The sequence below is a fragment of the Telmatherina bonti genome, assembly GCF_933228915.1.
Source record: "Telmatherina bonti genome assembly, chromosome: 14".
NCBI classification, from domain to species: domain Eukaryota; kingdom Metazoa; phylum Chordata; class Actinopteri; order Atheriniformes; family Telmatherinidae; genus Telmatherina; species Telmatherina bonti.
This window is the reverse complement of record NC_136612.1, coordinates 25,382,059-25,398,233: the sequence shown is the minus strand read 5'-3', so window position 1 is coordinate 25,398,233 and position 16,175 is coordinate 25,382,059. Positions and strand designations below refer to the sequence as shown.

At 41.0% G+C, this 16,175-nt stretch overlaps 2 protein-coding genes across 2 annotated transcripts in view; one reads left to right on the top strand and one right to left on the bottom strand.

The window, feature by feature from the left end:
* Nucleotides 1–725: 725 nt before the first annotated feature.
* On the top strand, nucleotides 726–4,212 carry nr5a5 (nuclear receptor subfamily 5, group A, member 5; the record flags this gene model as incomplete). Its single annotated transcript, XM_079252258.1, has 7 exons — nucleotides 726–849; nucleotides 1,423–1,538; nucleotides 1,680–1,821; nucleotides 2,649–3,388; nucleotides 3,457–3,576; nucleotides 3,698–3,845; nucleotides 3,965–4,212. The coding sequence occupies 7 exons, from the start codon at nucleotides 726–728 to the stop codon at nucleotides 4,210–4,212; spliced, it is 1,638 nt and encodes a 545-aa protein (XP_079108384.1).
* Nucleotides 4,213–4,903: 691 nt separating this feature from the next.
* Nucleotides 4,904–16,175, bottom strand: part of camsap3 (calmodulin regulated spectrin-associated protein family, member 3) — a 23,708-nt gene continuing 12,436 nt past the window's right edge. The window contains exons 3-17 of the mRNA XM_079252222.1: nucleotides 14,476–14,616; nucleotides 14,132–14,218; nucleotides 12,776–12,808; nucleotides 11,867–12,005; nucleotides 11,637–11,776; nucleotides 11,466–11,550; nucleotides 11,271–11,354; nucleotides 10,954–11,026; nucleotides 8,711–10,826; nucleotides 8,488–8,612; nucleotides 7,969–8,261; nucleotides 7,770–7,863; nucleotides 7,420–7,538; nucleotides 7,202–7,320; nucleotides 4,904–7,099 (exon numbers count right to left, since the gene is read on the bottom strand). Of these exons, the coding sequence (XP_079108348.1) occupies nucleotides 6,800–7,099; nucleotides 7,202–7,320; nucleotides 7,420–7,538; nucleotides 7,770–7,863; nucleotides 7,969–8,261; nucleotides 8,488–8,612; nucleotides 8,711–10,826; nucleotides 10,954–11,026; nucleotides 11,271–11,354; nucleotides 11,466–11,550; nucleotides 11,637–11,776; nucleotides 11,867–12,005; nucleotides 12,776–12,808; nucleotides 14,132–14,218; nucleotides 14,476–14,616 (3,948 nt within the window). The 3' untranslated portion in view covers nucleotides 4,904–6,799. The remainder of the gene's footprint in view (nucleotides 7,100–7,201; nucleotides 7,321–7,419; nucleotides 7,539–7,769; nucleotides 7,864–7,968; nucleotides 8,262–8,487; nucleotides 8,613–8,710; nucleotides 10,827–10,953; nucleotides 11,027–11,270; nucleotides 11,355–11,465; nucleotides 11,551–11,636; nucleotides 11,777–11,866; nucleotides 12,006–12,775; nucleotides 12,809–14,131; nucleotides 14,219–14,475; nucleotides 14,617–16,175) is intronic.

Genomic DNA, 16,175 nt, shown 5'->3' with positions numbered 1-16,175 from the left:
AATACACACAGCATTTTAAGATTTTCACATCATTTAATTTACAAGTTATGGAGATTTAGAGAATATTTTTTGCAAGCTATACATTGAAGTTCAAACTGTGAAAAAATTAGTTTAAAATTTTTAGAATTATTCTCAAACTGTTTACTATATCTTATCAGTTCATGCTTAGTTTCTTTTGCTGATAAAACATATGTAAACTAATTCAAGGAATGAGACATAATGAATATTTTGTTCAGCATTACTTCCAAAGTAATATTTACTTTCATTTACTTACATTCTCCTCTCGGCTGTTTAAGTAGCTGAGCTTCACAAACCAGAAGAAGCAGAAGCTAACATAAACTCTGAATGTCTATAGTTTGGGTATGTTCACTCTTCTGTGGACTCTTATCTTATCAGCTGAGATCCAGTATGACACGGTGATAGTGAAGTGATTTCACTTTAGTAAGATTCCAGTAGTTGGCTCTCTGACCGTCTGCTGTTGAGGGACTGGTTGGCCAGCTTGCTAGCTGACATACTGACTGGGTAGGAGTGCCAGTCAGGAGAGGTTTTATGACACTCACCACAGATCGAAGTCCACCTGTAGGCCTCAAACAACCGTCAGTCCATCGGAGCTGCTCGGCCTGACCACGTCCTGTCCTCTGGCTGTCCTACTTTGTCTATCCAGATCTCTGCAATTATGTAGATCAAGCAAAACTCACCTTGGACTTCATGCTCCATCAGCCAAGATGGACATACCTGATTATAATCCATATCTGGCTCAGTCTCTTATCCACCACCCTGGTAACTACCCAGATGATTTGTTAGCTTTGGAGGGATCATCAACATGTGAGTATCAGATGGAAGTGCACTGTGGACTGATCAATATATACATATATGTCAGAAGACATTTATATTTTATTTCTATAAATTTGTAAGTGTGCCTTTAATTTTCCCTACAATAATCTCAAAGCTGAATTAGCCACAAAGCTATCTGTAAACATGTTCTATATTTTATGTGCTTGTTCTTAAAGTTTGATAATATAGATTCAAATCATAAATATTCAAGCATTGTCTTCCTATTATCAACTTCAGCTTTCCATCGGAAAGATGGGCCATAATTATGTAAGGGTCATATCTGCGATCATGGCTGAGCAAATCAAGATGAGTGATAAGGTACTGTCTGCAAGAGGCAGATTGTTCATCAACAGCTGAGCTGTAAATTTCACTCCATGACATATTTTCATGTGGGCAGCATATCAGTCTGGTCTCTTCAGTCCACAGGATGGATTTTATTTTAACATGAAATTGTGTTACAATGCTTCTTTGTGGCAGCATGGTTGATGCAAATGACTGTTTGCATCACTTGTCTCTGCCCATTTGAAGTTGGTGAAATTTGTTTCATCGTGTAGATGTAATATTTAGAGTTCTGCTGTTGTCATCCAGCTCAGGAGCAAAAGGCAGAAGAGGACAGCAGGCCTGAGCTGGGGGAGAGCTGCCCTGTTTGTGGAGACAAAGTGTCAGGATACCACTATGGACTGCTTACCTGTGAGAGTTGCAAGGTGATGTACAAGTTGTTGACAGTGCAGTCACGGTTTATTGCCTTTCTGTGACTGCACAGATGTTTGATTTATGTTTCATAGGGGCCGTTATTTATTGAATGAAGTAACAGAACATCAGTCTTTCATTCTCTCTCACTGCAGGGCTTCTTTAAACGCTCAGTGCAGAATAACAAGCATTACACCTGTGCAGAACAACAAAACTGCCCCATGAACCTTTCACAGAGGAAACGTTGTCCTTTCTGTCGCTTCCAGAAGTGTTTGGCTGTAGGCATGAAAAGAGAAGGTACAATAAGTTGCCACAACCTCCTGCACAGAGAGAGCACAGACACCTTTCTTCTCTTTGAACTGGTGTTATTTTCTGTTGTGAAATTATTTTGACATGCATGTTCTTTTCTCTGATGTGACTTATCTCAAAAGTTATAAACTAGTGTTGTAATAGCCTTGTGTACATACAGTTGTGCTCATATGTATTCATACCCTTTCACTAAAGAAAAGGTTGAATTTAGAACAAATAACTGGAGACTTAAAAAACGAACAATAACTGAAAATTTGCAAAAATATAATTTATTAATATAAGACGCTGTTTTTTATTTAATTGAGTTGAAGAAAGAAAAAAAAAACCAAAGAAATTGGTCCAGGACAAATTAGAGCACTTTTCTGTTGAACAGTGGGACAAAATACCTGTCAGCAGGTACAGAAGTCTGACTGAGAGGAACAGAAAACACCTGACTGGAGCAGAAACATTAAAGGATTGTTAAACTAAATATTAGTTTATGAGTGATGTAATGTAATAAATTATCTTATTTGTTTGCTTTTTTTAAAAAATATTTCTATTGGACCAGAATTAGAAAATAATGTAATGATTTACATAAAATTTGTGTTTAATATTACTTTAGTCAATTTCAGCTTATTTTACAGGCAGCTGTGTTTTTTTTTTTCTTCTTCTTTAATGAAAGGGTATGAATAAATATGAGCACAACTGTATGATAACTCTGTATTGGGAAGACAATATGAGCCCTCAAAGTGTACTGGGTCTGCTTTTACACACTGAATAATGTTGGTCAATGCGAGAAGCCTGGTGTTTAAATGTGTTTTATGTTCTCTCTTCAGCTGTAAGAGCAGACCGTATGAGAGGGGGCAGAAATAAGTTTGGTCCTCTCTACCGATGGGACAGACAGATGAAGCAGCAAAAGGCAAACACTGCTCCCCACAGAATTAAGATGGAAACACAAACACAAAGTCCCCAGTCTCCAAATGATCCTCACCTCATAAGCAGTCCCCCCAGTGATCCATCTTCTCCTGATGCTTTTCATATGTCCCACATGTACCCTTCTGGCATGGAGCAGTCAGATGAACCCATGCCTCTGGACTGCACAGTGAACAACCACAGAGTGCTAACACCTCCCTCCTTGCCTTTTCCTGGACTGTACTGCACTTTTCCTGGATACTCCCAGGAGAAAGGAGAACCATCATTCAGCTGCAGCGCAGCTCCCACACACTATCCAGACCATTCAACCCCAAGTCATTTGTACATGCCAAGAAGCACATCAGCATCATCCCCCTGCTCGACACCAACCTCAACAACGGCCCCACTCCATGCTCCCGCCCAGAGCCCAACCACCCTTCCATCAACCACTCTTGAGCCAAACTTCCTAAACCAGCTACTGGAGTGTGAGGTGGATGAGAGCCAGTTGTGTGCCAAAGTCCTGGCCACTCTGCAGAGAGAGCAGGCCAATCGAGGGAAGCATGACCGCCTAAACACCTTCAGTATCATGTGCAAAATGGCTGACCAGACTCTGTTTGGGCTCGTGGAGTGGGCAAGAAACAGCGATCTCTTCAAGGAACTCAAGGTAATGAATCCTACAATCAGGGACTTAATGTTTCATTCACAGTACTGGAATGCATGTGTTTCTGGCAGGTGGAGGACCAGATGGTGCTGTTGCAGAGCTGTTGGAGTGAGCTACTTGTGTTGGATCACCTCTGTAGACAAGTCACGTACGGCCAGGAGGGCTGCATATATCTGGTCACAGGTCAACAGGTACAGTGTGAAACAAGATGCTCATCAAAAACAGCTTTTAACTATAGCCACGTTCTTTTACATGTATGCTCACTTACAAAATTAAATGAATTATCACCCCATATGCTTCCTTCTGGTGCAGATTGAGGTGTCAACCATTATTTCCCAAGCTGGAGCAACACTAAGTAGCCTGGTATCAAGAACCCAGGACCTCGTGTCCAAACTCAAGGCACTCCAGTTTGACAAGCATGAGTTTGTCTGTCTCAAATACCTTGTACTATTCAACCCTGGTGAGAAATTTCTTATCAGTTATCATTCTTTATGACAAATTTAGATTAAGTTTTTTGGTTTTCATCAAATTTATCTTTTTAATAGGATTCATTGAATACTCTTTTTTTTTTTTTTTAAGACGTAAAATCAGTGCACAGCCGCAGGCAAGTGGAGCAAACTCAAGAAAGAGTCAACCGGGCCCTCATGGAGCACACCCAGCAAAGTCATCCAGGACACTCAGACAAGTTTGGCCAGCTGCTTCTCCGGCTGCCGGAGGTGCGCAGCATTAGCTTGCAAGTTGAAGGCTATTTGTACCAGCGCCACCTTCTCGGGGATTTACCTTGCAACTCTCTTCTTGCGGAAATGCTGCATGCCAAGCATAACTGAGAGGATTTTACATCTTGACACTGAAGTGGACTGCGTTTGCTGCTGAACATTGAATTTTTTTTTTCAATACCACTGCCCGTTTTACATTCAATTGCTGTAAGTGAAAGGAAAGATGAGCTCCAAAATCAGAGAAATATGTTTAACCTGTCACACTTTGACCAAGTTTCTATAAACAGTATTACTTTAACTAAAAATGGCTCGATAATTTTTTCAACCATATTGTCAAACTTGGGATCCCAGCATCACAATGTTAATATAAATGTAACTGTCCAAAAAAAAAAAAAAAAAAAAGGAAACATACTTAATTACATAAAGTCAAATGGCATTATCTTGTAGCTTTCTTTAAAAAAAAAAAAAAAAAAAAAAGAAAAAAAAAAGTGCACTAACTTGGCAAGTGATTTGTCTTAAGAAATTAAACCCATAAACATTGTAGCCATGAGGTTTGAATGAAAAATTATATATATGATGAAAATAAAAGTGTGTATGGAAAAAAAACTAAAATCACATGCAGATGATTTAAAAAGACTTTATTTTTTTTTCTGGTCCAGTTGCCAAGGATAGTCAGCTCATGAGATGAACATATACAATGTGCTGGCACAGATAAGAAAACAGGAGAAACAAAAATTTCAGGACAGCTTCTATGAAATGAATATCTGACTCATAACCTTAAGCAATAAAATGGGGGGGGGTGGAAAAGGTTCAGCCAGAAACTAAAACAAATGTGTCATCTACTATAATTCAAAAGCAAATAAATACACTGGTGTAGGATGATGGGACTTCTAGGAAAGAATTGCACAGAATCAAATATGCTGTTTGCTACCACATACTAAGTTTTACAAACAGATAAATACAAACATCCACTAACTGAATGTGTGTACACCATTTAGCCATTTTTTTTCATTAATGCTCTATATTTTACATCTCTATTACAATCCCCTTCAGAAAGACTTTTTTTTTTGAGGCAGTCAGGGAGTTTGAAAGAAGACAGATGCACCACCGCAGCAGCTGCTGTAGTGCTAAGGATGTGCAGACAGATCATTTCTCACAGATTTTATGGTGATGCTGACTTTATCACACTCAAATGTGGAGTCAGATTTCACAGAAAAAAACGCATGGATGCTGTTAAAAAAGAAAAAGGTTTGGCTTTTTTTTTGTTTGTTATAAATTTCCCCATTTGTACATGAAGGAGTCTCTAGAGACTGTGGGGTAGATGAGGGCTGTTACAGTCCACAATGATCCTTCATTAAGTAACCTACTGTTTATATGCCAGGACACACAAACAGGGAATAATATATTAGAAGAAAAAAAAAAAAAAAGACTCTTAGTGACCTAAAGGATTTATTCATCCCAGACAAAAAGTTTCAGCAATTTCAGCCGTTTGACAATTTCTATTCATTCACATTCACTCATTCTCATCTCAAACATACATCTCGCTAATGCTTAAGCAGCAGGCTAGCTTATTTGTAGCTTACAAAGTTCAACTTACTTTTTACAAATCATTGTCAAAAAAAATCAAAGTAATCAGCATTCAGTATATATTAAATCAGCATTGATTATCATTTTCACAGAGCTCTATCCAAGTAATGATAAACATGATCAAGCCCTCCATGTTTCCATGAATCATTTAAGACAAGCTCAGATAACATTTCAATGAGAAAGTAAGAGGAGAGGAAAATGTCACATGAAATCTCATTCTTCTTTGAGCTCTCACAGACTTAATAAATTTGTCCAGCAAAAAACATGTGAAAATATTATATATATAAAAAAAAAAAACAAAAAAAAAACATCCAGATGTCTACAGCTGCAGGAGCGTTGGAGTGGAGTGCACAAACTGTGGGGCACAGGCAGTTTCTTCGTGTGCAAGTCCGTCAGCATCAGTATCCACCACCAGTGCCCACAGAGGGACCACCCGCTGTGGTAATTAATGGGCTTGACCAAACAGTGAGAACACCCCTGAAAGAACTGAGTTGTTAGTGTGTGCCCTACATTCACATGAGAGCAGTTTTACCTGCCGTTAAACTTCAGCTGAGATGGGAACAGAGCTGAACCGCTGGTCTCAAGAGAAAGTAAGCCGCAGATGAAGAAAAGGCAGCAAAAGGAAAAGCAAGCAGAACTGAGAGGGAAGGAAACTACTTGTGCCCAAAATACTACAGTTCAGGCAAAGGCAGTGTGGTTTTCCCCTCTATTTCTTACCTAAGAGTCGCAAAAATGACTCAGGCATGGCAGGGTAAGGCAAGGTATGAGGAGGCAAGGGAAATAATTCTTCATCTTAATGAATCAGTCACATCAGGTTTTACAATCTGAGTAAATCACACAGAGCCTGTTAGAAGCTCTGGAGATATGACTACCTTAAATACATTGGCTGATTGAATGAAAAATTGGCCTGTTCTCTTGGCGTGTTTAGTCATCTGAATTACTCTTCAGGTCCAGATCGATTGCTGGGCAGAAACGAGATGAGCTGCGCTGTCCACCACTAGTCTGACTCAACATTCGGAAGTGCCACACTGGTCAAACTAGAGGGAAAAAAAAGTCAAAATGGGAGTGAATTCCCTGAAATTTTACATCCTTATCCATCTTGGGTAAGTCTTTATTTGGGGGTGCTGAGCTTTTTCGGAGTTCCTGGCCGCTTTTGCCAGAAGTGGCCAGGGATGGTGAAGGCGTCAACACTCATGGACATAGTTTTGGACGGGATGACGGTGAACTGCTTGCGGTCAGAGCTGTATTTGTAAATGGACTCTACCATCTCAGGTGCGATGATGCGGGGGCCGATGCCAGTGAGCCGTACCATCTCCTCGGTTTCAGGGTTCATGGTGTAAACTGCTCTGAATTGACAGCTGGAATCTCTGAAGAGGATGAGGAAGTGATTGGCTGTGCTCTTCTCCATTTCCTGCAAAGGGAAATGCAGCGAGACAACAAGTCAAGGGGTGCCATTCATAGTACTGTTAACATAAGCCTTTTGGTTAGACTGTGATACAACAGGAGGATTTACCTCTACAATCTTGTTTTTCTGTGGTTCATTGACCTTCCCAGCCAGGCAGCAGCGAGTAATGGCATTATGGATGATGAACTTATTGGACTTAAAGCTAGGCTCCTTGTACAGCTTTGGACCTGCAAGACAGAGAACTCCCAAATGTCAGACAATGATGAAACAATGCCATCATAGCTTCATTTGTAATATTTGATTTAGTTTAGAACATATTCCCTGACCTGTGTATTCTGGGATTGAGGCAGGGGAGGAAATGGTAGAGCCATTCTCCCAGTCCCCATTCTGAGCACTTCTTCGTCCCGGTGACATTAGCCGCGATCGGGAGGGAGAATGTGAACGACTACAAAAAAACCCCAGAAAAGTTAAGGAACCAAGGTTAGTTCTGCTTGTGACAAAACGGGTAAAACAGGATGTTCACTGAAGAACACACACTGAATCATAAATAAAAATAAAAAAATTTAAAAAAATCTTTCAGAAAAGTATCAAAATCATAATGATAAAATTATCCAACTTGGATAACTTTAAACTACATTTTCTATTTTCTGATAGTTAAAGCTACTGCGCAAGTTACCTTGGTGACTTTCTGATGCTCATTCCCCCAGAATCATTAGCCATAGACGACAGGTTCATTGTTGAGTGGGAGTACACCCTGTTCAGTTTAGTATCTGTGTGAAAGATAAGAAGGATGAAAAAGAATCTTTAGAAACAAAAACATGTGAGTCCAGGAAGAAGGAGACAACATTCTGGTGATAAAAGTAAGAGAAATTTACCCATGAAACCCTTGACAGGGCTATTAGACAGGACAGAGTCATCTCTGAACACAGTCTTGGGTCTTTGCTTCTTGACACCACGCACTGTGGTGGGTTTCTGCCTCAGCACCTTGTCCAAGTCTTCCATGAGCTTCAGCTGCTGTCGTCGCTCATACTCCTGCCGAGTGAAGTCGCCTCTACGCTGTGGAGTCCCTTCTGCTGATGGGGTGTGTGGTCCTGAAGGTGTGCCCGGAGTCTGGGGCCTGTCATCGCCCTTATTGCCCCAGCCTTCGATAACCATCCACTGTGGCTTGCTATAATTAAAGGGAGATAATAAGTAAATGTTTCAAATGACAAAAACCTTCACAATGAAGAGTGGTGCAACAAAACAGGTAATGCTACTGGTTTTAACAATTAAACTAAATGACGGGCCACCAATGAATCCTAATAAACATTGGTTATATCATAAAAAAAAAATCCAAAAACTCATGCAAGGATTTATTAGGATTATGCATCTGGGTACTAATGAAAAAGTCTCACTTTGATTCTTTTTCCTTTTCCTGCTCAAGTTTGCGTTTCTTCATCTCCTCTGCTCTCTTTTGCTGTTTCTCCAACAAAGCTGCTCTTCGCTGGGCCATTTCATCTTCTGATCGATCTTTGTCATCCTACACAAAATGTCAGAAACAAAAACATGAATGTACACACCCAAACACACACAAGTAGTTTGAAATGGCAGAAACTGAGATAAACATTAGCTCCCAACCTTGAAAAAGAAACCAACTCCGCCTTTTGATTCAGGCTCGGTTCGGTCGCTCATCGAATCAGAGAAAGCATCAGGCACTTGGTCATCTTCCTCCTCCTCTCCTCTCAAGGCAGAGAGTGAGATCTCTATCAAGCTGCTGCGTTTTCCATTAAGCATCCCTGGAGGGGCATCGCTGTCAAATGAGCACTCTGATGGGGCTCCAGAGCTGCACCCCCCACTTGCAAGCCCTTCTTTCCTAACCAAAGGACTATGTAAAGGTCCTGCCTCAAGGTCCATGCTAAACACACTCTGTCCATCATTGGAGCCTACTTCCGACAGAGCATCATCAGCTGCAGGATGGGGAGTTGGAGTAGGAGTGGGTATGGGGGTCAAGGTGGGGGTGGGGACTGGAGTTGGTGCAGATGAGCGCAGCTCATCCAGGTTATCAGAGTCACCTATAGAGAAGGAGGAGGAAGTTTGGACCTGAGACTGCCAGGGGTTTGCTCGACGAAGATGGGGAATGCGGTCGACGTTTTGAGGTGGCGTGAGGACCCTTGATAGGCTTGGGACCTTAACGTCCATTTGACGACTGTGTTTGGGACTTTTAGGGGGCACGGACTGGGCCCTTCGATGTACTTGAGGAGATTTTGGAGCAGTGGTATGGTTTGTGATTTTGCGAGATGGAGACGGAGAGGATGAGGTCGAGTTTAAGCCTCGACTTGATTCTCGGGAAAGGCGTGCAGGAGGGGGGGCTGGTGTGGAGCTTTTAGGACTGGCTGGAATAACCCAGGATTTATTACTGGAAGCTGTTCCTTTCTTTTTGATCAGCTGATTTTGCTGCTCAGACAGCCGCTGCATGTCACTTTGCAGGGAGGATAGAGCTGCAGTTAACTTGGACACAGCATTGTTATAGTCTCCTAAAGGAGCAACTGTTTTCTCCCCAGGTGTCCCAGCGCTCTTCCCTCCAGGTGTGTGTGCCTTTTCTTTGGTCTGGTTGACCTCCTTTCTAAATGAAAGGCCTCTTTTAGCATTACTTTCTTCCTCCACAGAGGGGTGCTGTTCATCTTGTTCCTTCTGCTCCTCTTCCTCCATTCGAGCAAGCCTTTCCTCCAGTGTGAGACGAGAGAGGTCTTCTTCTGTAGATGATGTGCTGACCTGGCCATCCCCTGCAGCATCTTCGTCATTATCAGGCCGTTCCTTTTTTAACTGCAGAAAGGCACTCTTCCCAAGTCGCTGCCGATGCTTTTCAAAAATGGCCTCAATGCGTTTCTTCTGGGCTTCAATGGCTTTGCGCTTTTCTTCAAGCCGAGCGCCCAGCTCAGACATTTCATTATTAAGTTGTGGGCTCTTGCCTGGGCTTTCTTCAGACTTCTGTGCCCACGAAGTCATCTGGGGAGAAGATGGGTCGCTGGCTTTAGGAGAATCCAAATTCAGTTTCTTTTTACGTTCTGCAAAGCTGGTCATCTTCACACCACTGTCAGTGGTACTGTGGCCTTGAGCAGGGTTCGCACTGGCAGCTGGTGTGGTGGGAGTAGAATGGGCCTTCGGAAGGTCTTCTGAGGCATCTGAATCCACACTACCATCTCGCAAGACTGAATCATCATCTCGCGAACATTCAGATGCGTTTCTGGTGTGAGCTGGGACCCTGGACTCTCCTGTAGTCTTGTACATCATTCCTGAGCGCGTTGGGGCAGAGCAGCTGATGGGTCCTAAGGTGCTGTTATATCGAGAACTAGCTGGATCATCAGGAGAGTGGAGGTAGAAACCATCAGGAGCGCCATCAGGATGTAGACGAGGCTCCATCTTGCTCTCATTATGAATAATTTGGAGAGCCTCTTCTATAGTAGGAAGCTCTCCTGTTTCACTTGTTTCATGGCCATTTTCCTCTGTCAGTCTCGGTATACTGCGAGTCTGAGTGGCCCATGATGCTCTCTGTGGACCGTTGGGTCCAGGTGATTTGCTGAGCAAATGACTGAGATCTTCAGGAGGAGTATAGGGCACTCGGGTCATGTTTTGGCCCACTGGGTTGAGTTGATCTGAACTAACAGAGCGGGTTATTACAGGGTTTCCCATCACGATGTCCACATCACTGTCCAGGCCAAAAGGAATGCTGAAGGACACTGCTGACAAGGGCCGGCTAAAAGGAAAAGAAAAAAAGAAAAAAGAAAAACAGGGATGTAAAGAACCTCATATGATGTCTCTGATCATATGATATGTCTGATCAGCTATAAAATTCCAAAGAAATAATTAAATAAGGATCACACCTTAGAGGCTTCTTGCTCCATGTTTTTCCAACTCCTTCTATATGAGACATTGAGGTAGACTGAGTCAAAGATCCTGAGTACAATGGGACACACACAGACATGTAAAAGCATGCAAAACATACAGGGATGCACAAATCAACACAACGCGACACAAATGGAAGAAAAATATTCTATGAAAAGTTTAAAATGTACATAAAAATAAAAAAGACACTACAATACAAAACACCACCAAAAAAAAAAAATCATAGGCAAACCAAACTATACGATGATTCTGTTCTTTTATTTGATCACATGACCAATTGTGGTCCTGATCTTACCTGATGCAGAGGAAGTAATGGGGAGGAAAGGCTTCTTGAAAATGGAAGGGGAAGTGTTACTTGGTGTTACTGGTGTGGATCCATCTGACCACCCACCAAGAAACAAAACATTAGTTAGGATATTAGAAGAAATTTTTCATCTTAATGGTAATGCTTCACAGCAGTTACAAAGGACTGCAAATAGGGAAGACCTACCTAATGTATCTATTGGCTGAACAAAGTCTGGCTTCTGTACTTCAAACCAGTGAAGTAGTTCTGACAGGAAGCTCAGCAAGTTGAGCTAAATAAATTACACAGAACACAATTAGGTATTTAAAACACAATGTAGTCTTTTTAGACAGTTAATGACTGGGATTATGGAAGTACCTGAAGCTCCTGTGGTGCGTAAAACATGTCCTCCAGCGCGAGGTGACAGCAGCCCTTCAGACAGCTGTCACAGAATTCACGAATGAACTGCAGGTTGTACAGGCTGTCCGCTACTGACATGGACTCTTTCATACACACATCTTGCAGAGGGAGACATAAGCACTGTTAAACTGACAAACAACTGCTGAGAAGACCACAAAAATAGTACATAGTAAAGATTATTGTTGTACCTTCAAGTCTGAGCAGGCCAGGGCAGTAGTAATGTATGACCGCTGCAACAGCACAACCACTGGACAAATCTTTCACTTCATTTACAACTGGAAAGATTGGCTTTAGTTTGGCCTGAATTTTATCCTTCCTGTAGCGCAGCTAAAAAAAACAACAACAAGCAAGACAATTAAATTCTGCACTCCATAATTTTGCCTTTGTTTGTTTGATTTATTAGTTAATGTTGTGATCCACTCTCAAAGTCAAGCTTTTAATAACATGAGTGAGAAATCTTCAGTTTTCCACGTGGTGTTACACAATATAAAACACTAAGGATTGCACAAAATAAAGTTTCATGCTAAGGATGTGTAGAAAGGAATGAGCCAGTAGCAGATTCAAAGTGAATGACTAAATTAGATCGCCTAGGAGGAGTGTTGTATTGGGAGAAAGTAGGTCAAGTGAGGGCCTCCAGAGGCAGAGAAAAGAAAGAGATGCAGTCTTACAGAAAAAAAAAATGTTTCAGGTATAACCGCATCACACAAACAACCAGCCAAGTGTCGGCAGGGACCAGCTGACTAAAAGCTCGTCTCTATTAATCGCTGTACAAACACACAGCTCTGTCACTTTAGAGAAGTCAGTTGTACATGACAGTTTCACGGTCCGGCATGAATGCAAGTGTGATTCATGCACTATTCAGGTTAACACGAACATGTCCTGCAACACAATGTTGGAACTCAAGTGCAATTTAATTTAGATGTGCAGACACTAAGATGTGTGAACGCAGTCTCACACAAGCATATGGAGAATGAAGAAAAACAAAACACAAAAAGAAAAACAGACCTGGCCACCAGAAATGTGCTGATAATTTAGATGAAGACGCTGGAGGGATGGAGGGATAGGGGAGAAGAGGCAGAGGAAAGCAGAGAACTTACAGGAACAAGTTTCCAGTACCAGCGTGTAGGGCACTGTCAAAGCAGAGGAGGAAATAAGACAACATGAAGGAGGAGAGGGGAATGGAAAGCAGTAGCATAAGGAGAGCTATTAGGCCTACAGTGGAGGAACTAGACAAACAGGAGAGAGGGTTGGGATGACAAGTTCGACAGAAAAAACAACCTCGTTGATACAGCGGTGACACTGCCCTGTGCTTTAAGGTGTCAACTTCAACATTATGTTTGATGAGTAAGAAGCCTGAAAAGGTAGCCCTGCTAAGATAGAGCTGAAAAACTTGTTAAACTCACCCAGCAACAGACTGTGACGACTAATTAAATGAAGGGCTAGAGTTAATACCACAGAGCGAATGCAAAGCATAAAAAACAGGATATTCTGAATACACACAATATCAACTGGTCAATTATTTAAAAAAAAAAACAAAAAAAACACATATCTGACCCTGTACAATATTTTTATTATAATTAAGTGATCATATCTTTTTTCAGAGAATTATTAACTAGCAGCAAATCTTTCTTGGGAATTTACTGTCCTTTAGTGTTTCTCCGTGTGTCTGTGTGTGTATGTGTGTGTATTCTGGCAAAAGCTGCTCATTTATTCTTGTATTCTGCTGACTTGTATGTCTCTCTCTACTGACTATAGCAGATATAATCAGATACATGTGCGAATACTGCAAACAACAAGGAGCCTCATCTGCTAGCTTCAAAATACTATGAACGAAAAAAAAAAGTACAATAAATTCAAAAGCCAATTTTCTCCATTGCGTTCTGCCTCTTGTGTGCTTTTGACTTATATTCCCGTGCAGCACTTTCCTTGCCTATACACAGGAAAACATTTTACAAGCAGAAAGTCTGCTGCTGCAAAACGTGTCAACGACAACTGTGGTAAAAGTCTTGCACAAGATCTCAACAATATTTCATGAAAATCTTGGCCATTTTGTATGTGTAAACTACCTAAACATAAATAAGGTTTTTCAGGCGAGCAGAGGATCTGAAATGGTATCTCACAAGGATGGACCTTTTTGGTGCTTTAGATGTCATCCTCTCTTTGTTAATACTTAAGTCTATCCTGATTTCACCTGAGGAGACTGTATTACTCCCCTTGTAGTCCCCCTTTAAATGTTACACTTCACTGTACCTGAAATAACCTCATTAACAAAACTGAAAAAATAATTAAATTGATAACATCCACTGCGGTTTATGGCTGAGCTGTGGTTTTGCATCTACTCCCTGTTGTAAGAAAATGAAGCGAAAAGTGAAAACTTCGACGCATTATCAATGTTGTTTGGACACAGTGATTGCATAAAAAATACAAAAGCAACAGAATAATGTAACACTTACAGAGGTCTCAACAGGTTGAGGCTCTGAAATTGCCTGAGTTGAGTCATTCTGGGCTCCTTCAGTCAGCTCTCTCAACTTCTGGTTCAACTGAGTAAATAAAAAAGTAGTTAAAAAGAGAGAAAGAAAAAAAAAAATCACACTAATAGGGAATTAATACAATGTGTTCACATAGAGAAACATATATTGTTTAAGTTGAGGATTTAAGAATTGGAGTCTCAGTATTTGAAGCTAAGCAGAGTCCAGAACGCTGTGATGACAAGTCTGAACAATACAACACTGTTGACAATATAAAATAAAGATGTGTGCTTGAAGAAGGCTTTGCTTATCTCTGAACTGCTGCTTACCCCATTAACCCAATAAAGCAGAGCATCCTCCCAGCTGGCAGCTCCACCCAGCAGCTCAACAGAACCACACGTCTTTACTGCAGTCACCGTTTCCATGGCCCCCACAGCCATCAAGGCATCCAGTACTGCTAGGTGAGCATTCTGCACCAATCATAAAGGAGAAAGAAAAATAAATAAGGGATGAAGAAGCATTGCAGCATTAATCAACGATGGTTAACACAATCATGTTGGACAGCTTTATTTCAGGCCACCATTTACTGCAGGACAGATGTCATCTCTGTCTGCTGCAGGCCCTGCTGTTGTTTACCAGCTGCATCCTCTAGGGGTCACCAGAGGCCTGTTATAAGTCAGCAGAAACTGACGGGAACTCTCATCCAGTCAATGCACACGTCAGTAGACGTGGGTGAACTTTGGACCCATGTTTGTACACTCATTAAATCATTAAGTAGGCAGTGGACCTGTAATATGATAACACACATGCCCTGGAACTTTCATTCCTCAGCTGCTTTCCCTTTATTTGCTTTTTCTTCAGTCACTCCTTCGTTTTCCAGAGTCCAATATTTCCGTATGACTCATGTTAAGACGCTGCCGGATATAATGAGGCTGTAACTAGAGCACCAAAATACACAGCAAAAAAAAAAAAAACAGCAAAAGAAAAGAAGTATTTGGTATTGAACACATTTCTATCAGCATAGTGATAATTCAACTTACTTCAGACAGTTTTAAATACAGTAATACAAACAAATAGATTACTATTTAAACTTACTTAACATTACTCAGCGTTTCCACCCAGAAGGCATTTCCCCATACCTGGCAGATCATTACAGAGCCCATTAAAATGCACCACCATTATCAGCTCAGTCAAAGTGAGCACCTTAATACTTTAAACCTGTTAGCTCACAAGGAGTTGTGCTCTGTTGTTGTCTCATGGCACAAACAGTGCTTCTTGTGTCTTGACTCTGTCTAGCCGGACCGATTTTCTCACCAGTTTCTTAAGCATTAAATACTCATCTGACAAAGTGAGTATTTATACACAAAATTGGCAGACAAATATTCACTAATCAAAAAAATACAATATATTGCACTTATCTATTAAATAAAATTATATGGTTCCAATTTGTTCTATCTTTAGTTTTTATCTATTGGATTATAGCTCATTATATAACCAATAGAGAAGAGGCATTAAAGTAATTTACAACAAAAAACTGAAAGTGAAAATGACTTGCCTGTGATGTCATTTTGTAAACAACTTGTCAGCCAATGTCTTGATGTACGATGATCATATCTGATTTCTTTTTATCTGTATCTCTTTAAGTTGACAGATAAAAGCAGTTGGGCCAAAATTATTTACACTACAGGCTAACTGGACTAAGTCCATTGTCATGATAATGCTGTCTAACTAAGAGAAAGAAAAAGCTAGGTCACAAACAACATATTTCCTGCCAAGGGACAGATCATTTAATCTTTTAGATTTTCAGATTAATCTGTGCAAATAAGCACCTGGTCCCTTTAACTACTTAGAAATTCCACCGTAGAGGCCAGACATTCTTACTTCAACCTTTTATGTAGCCACATATGGGGCTGGTGGCAGTCCATGAGCCCTGCCTAAATGTCTGCCTACTCAACCCTCATATAAAATGCTGACCTGAGCAGACCCAGTGCTGGGTCGGGCAGTACAGGCTATGCCAGCAAAGGCTTGT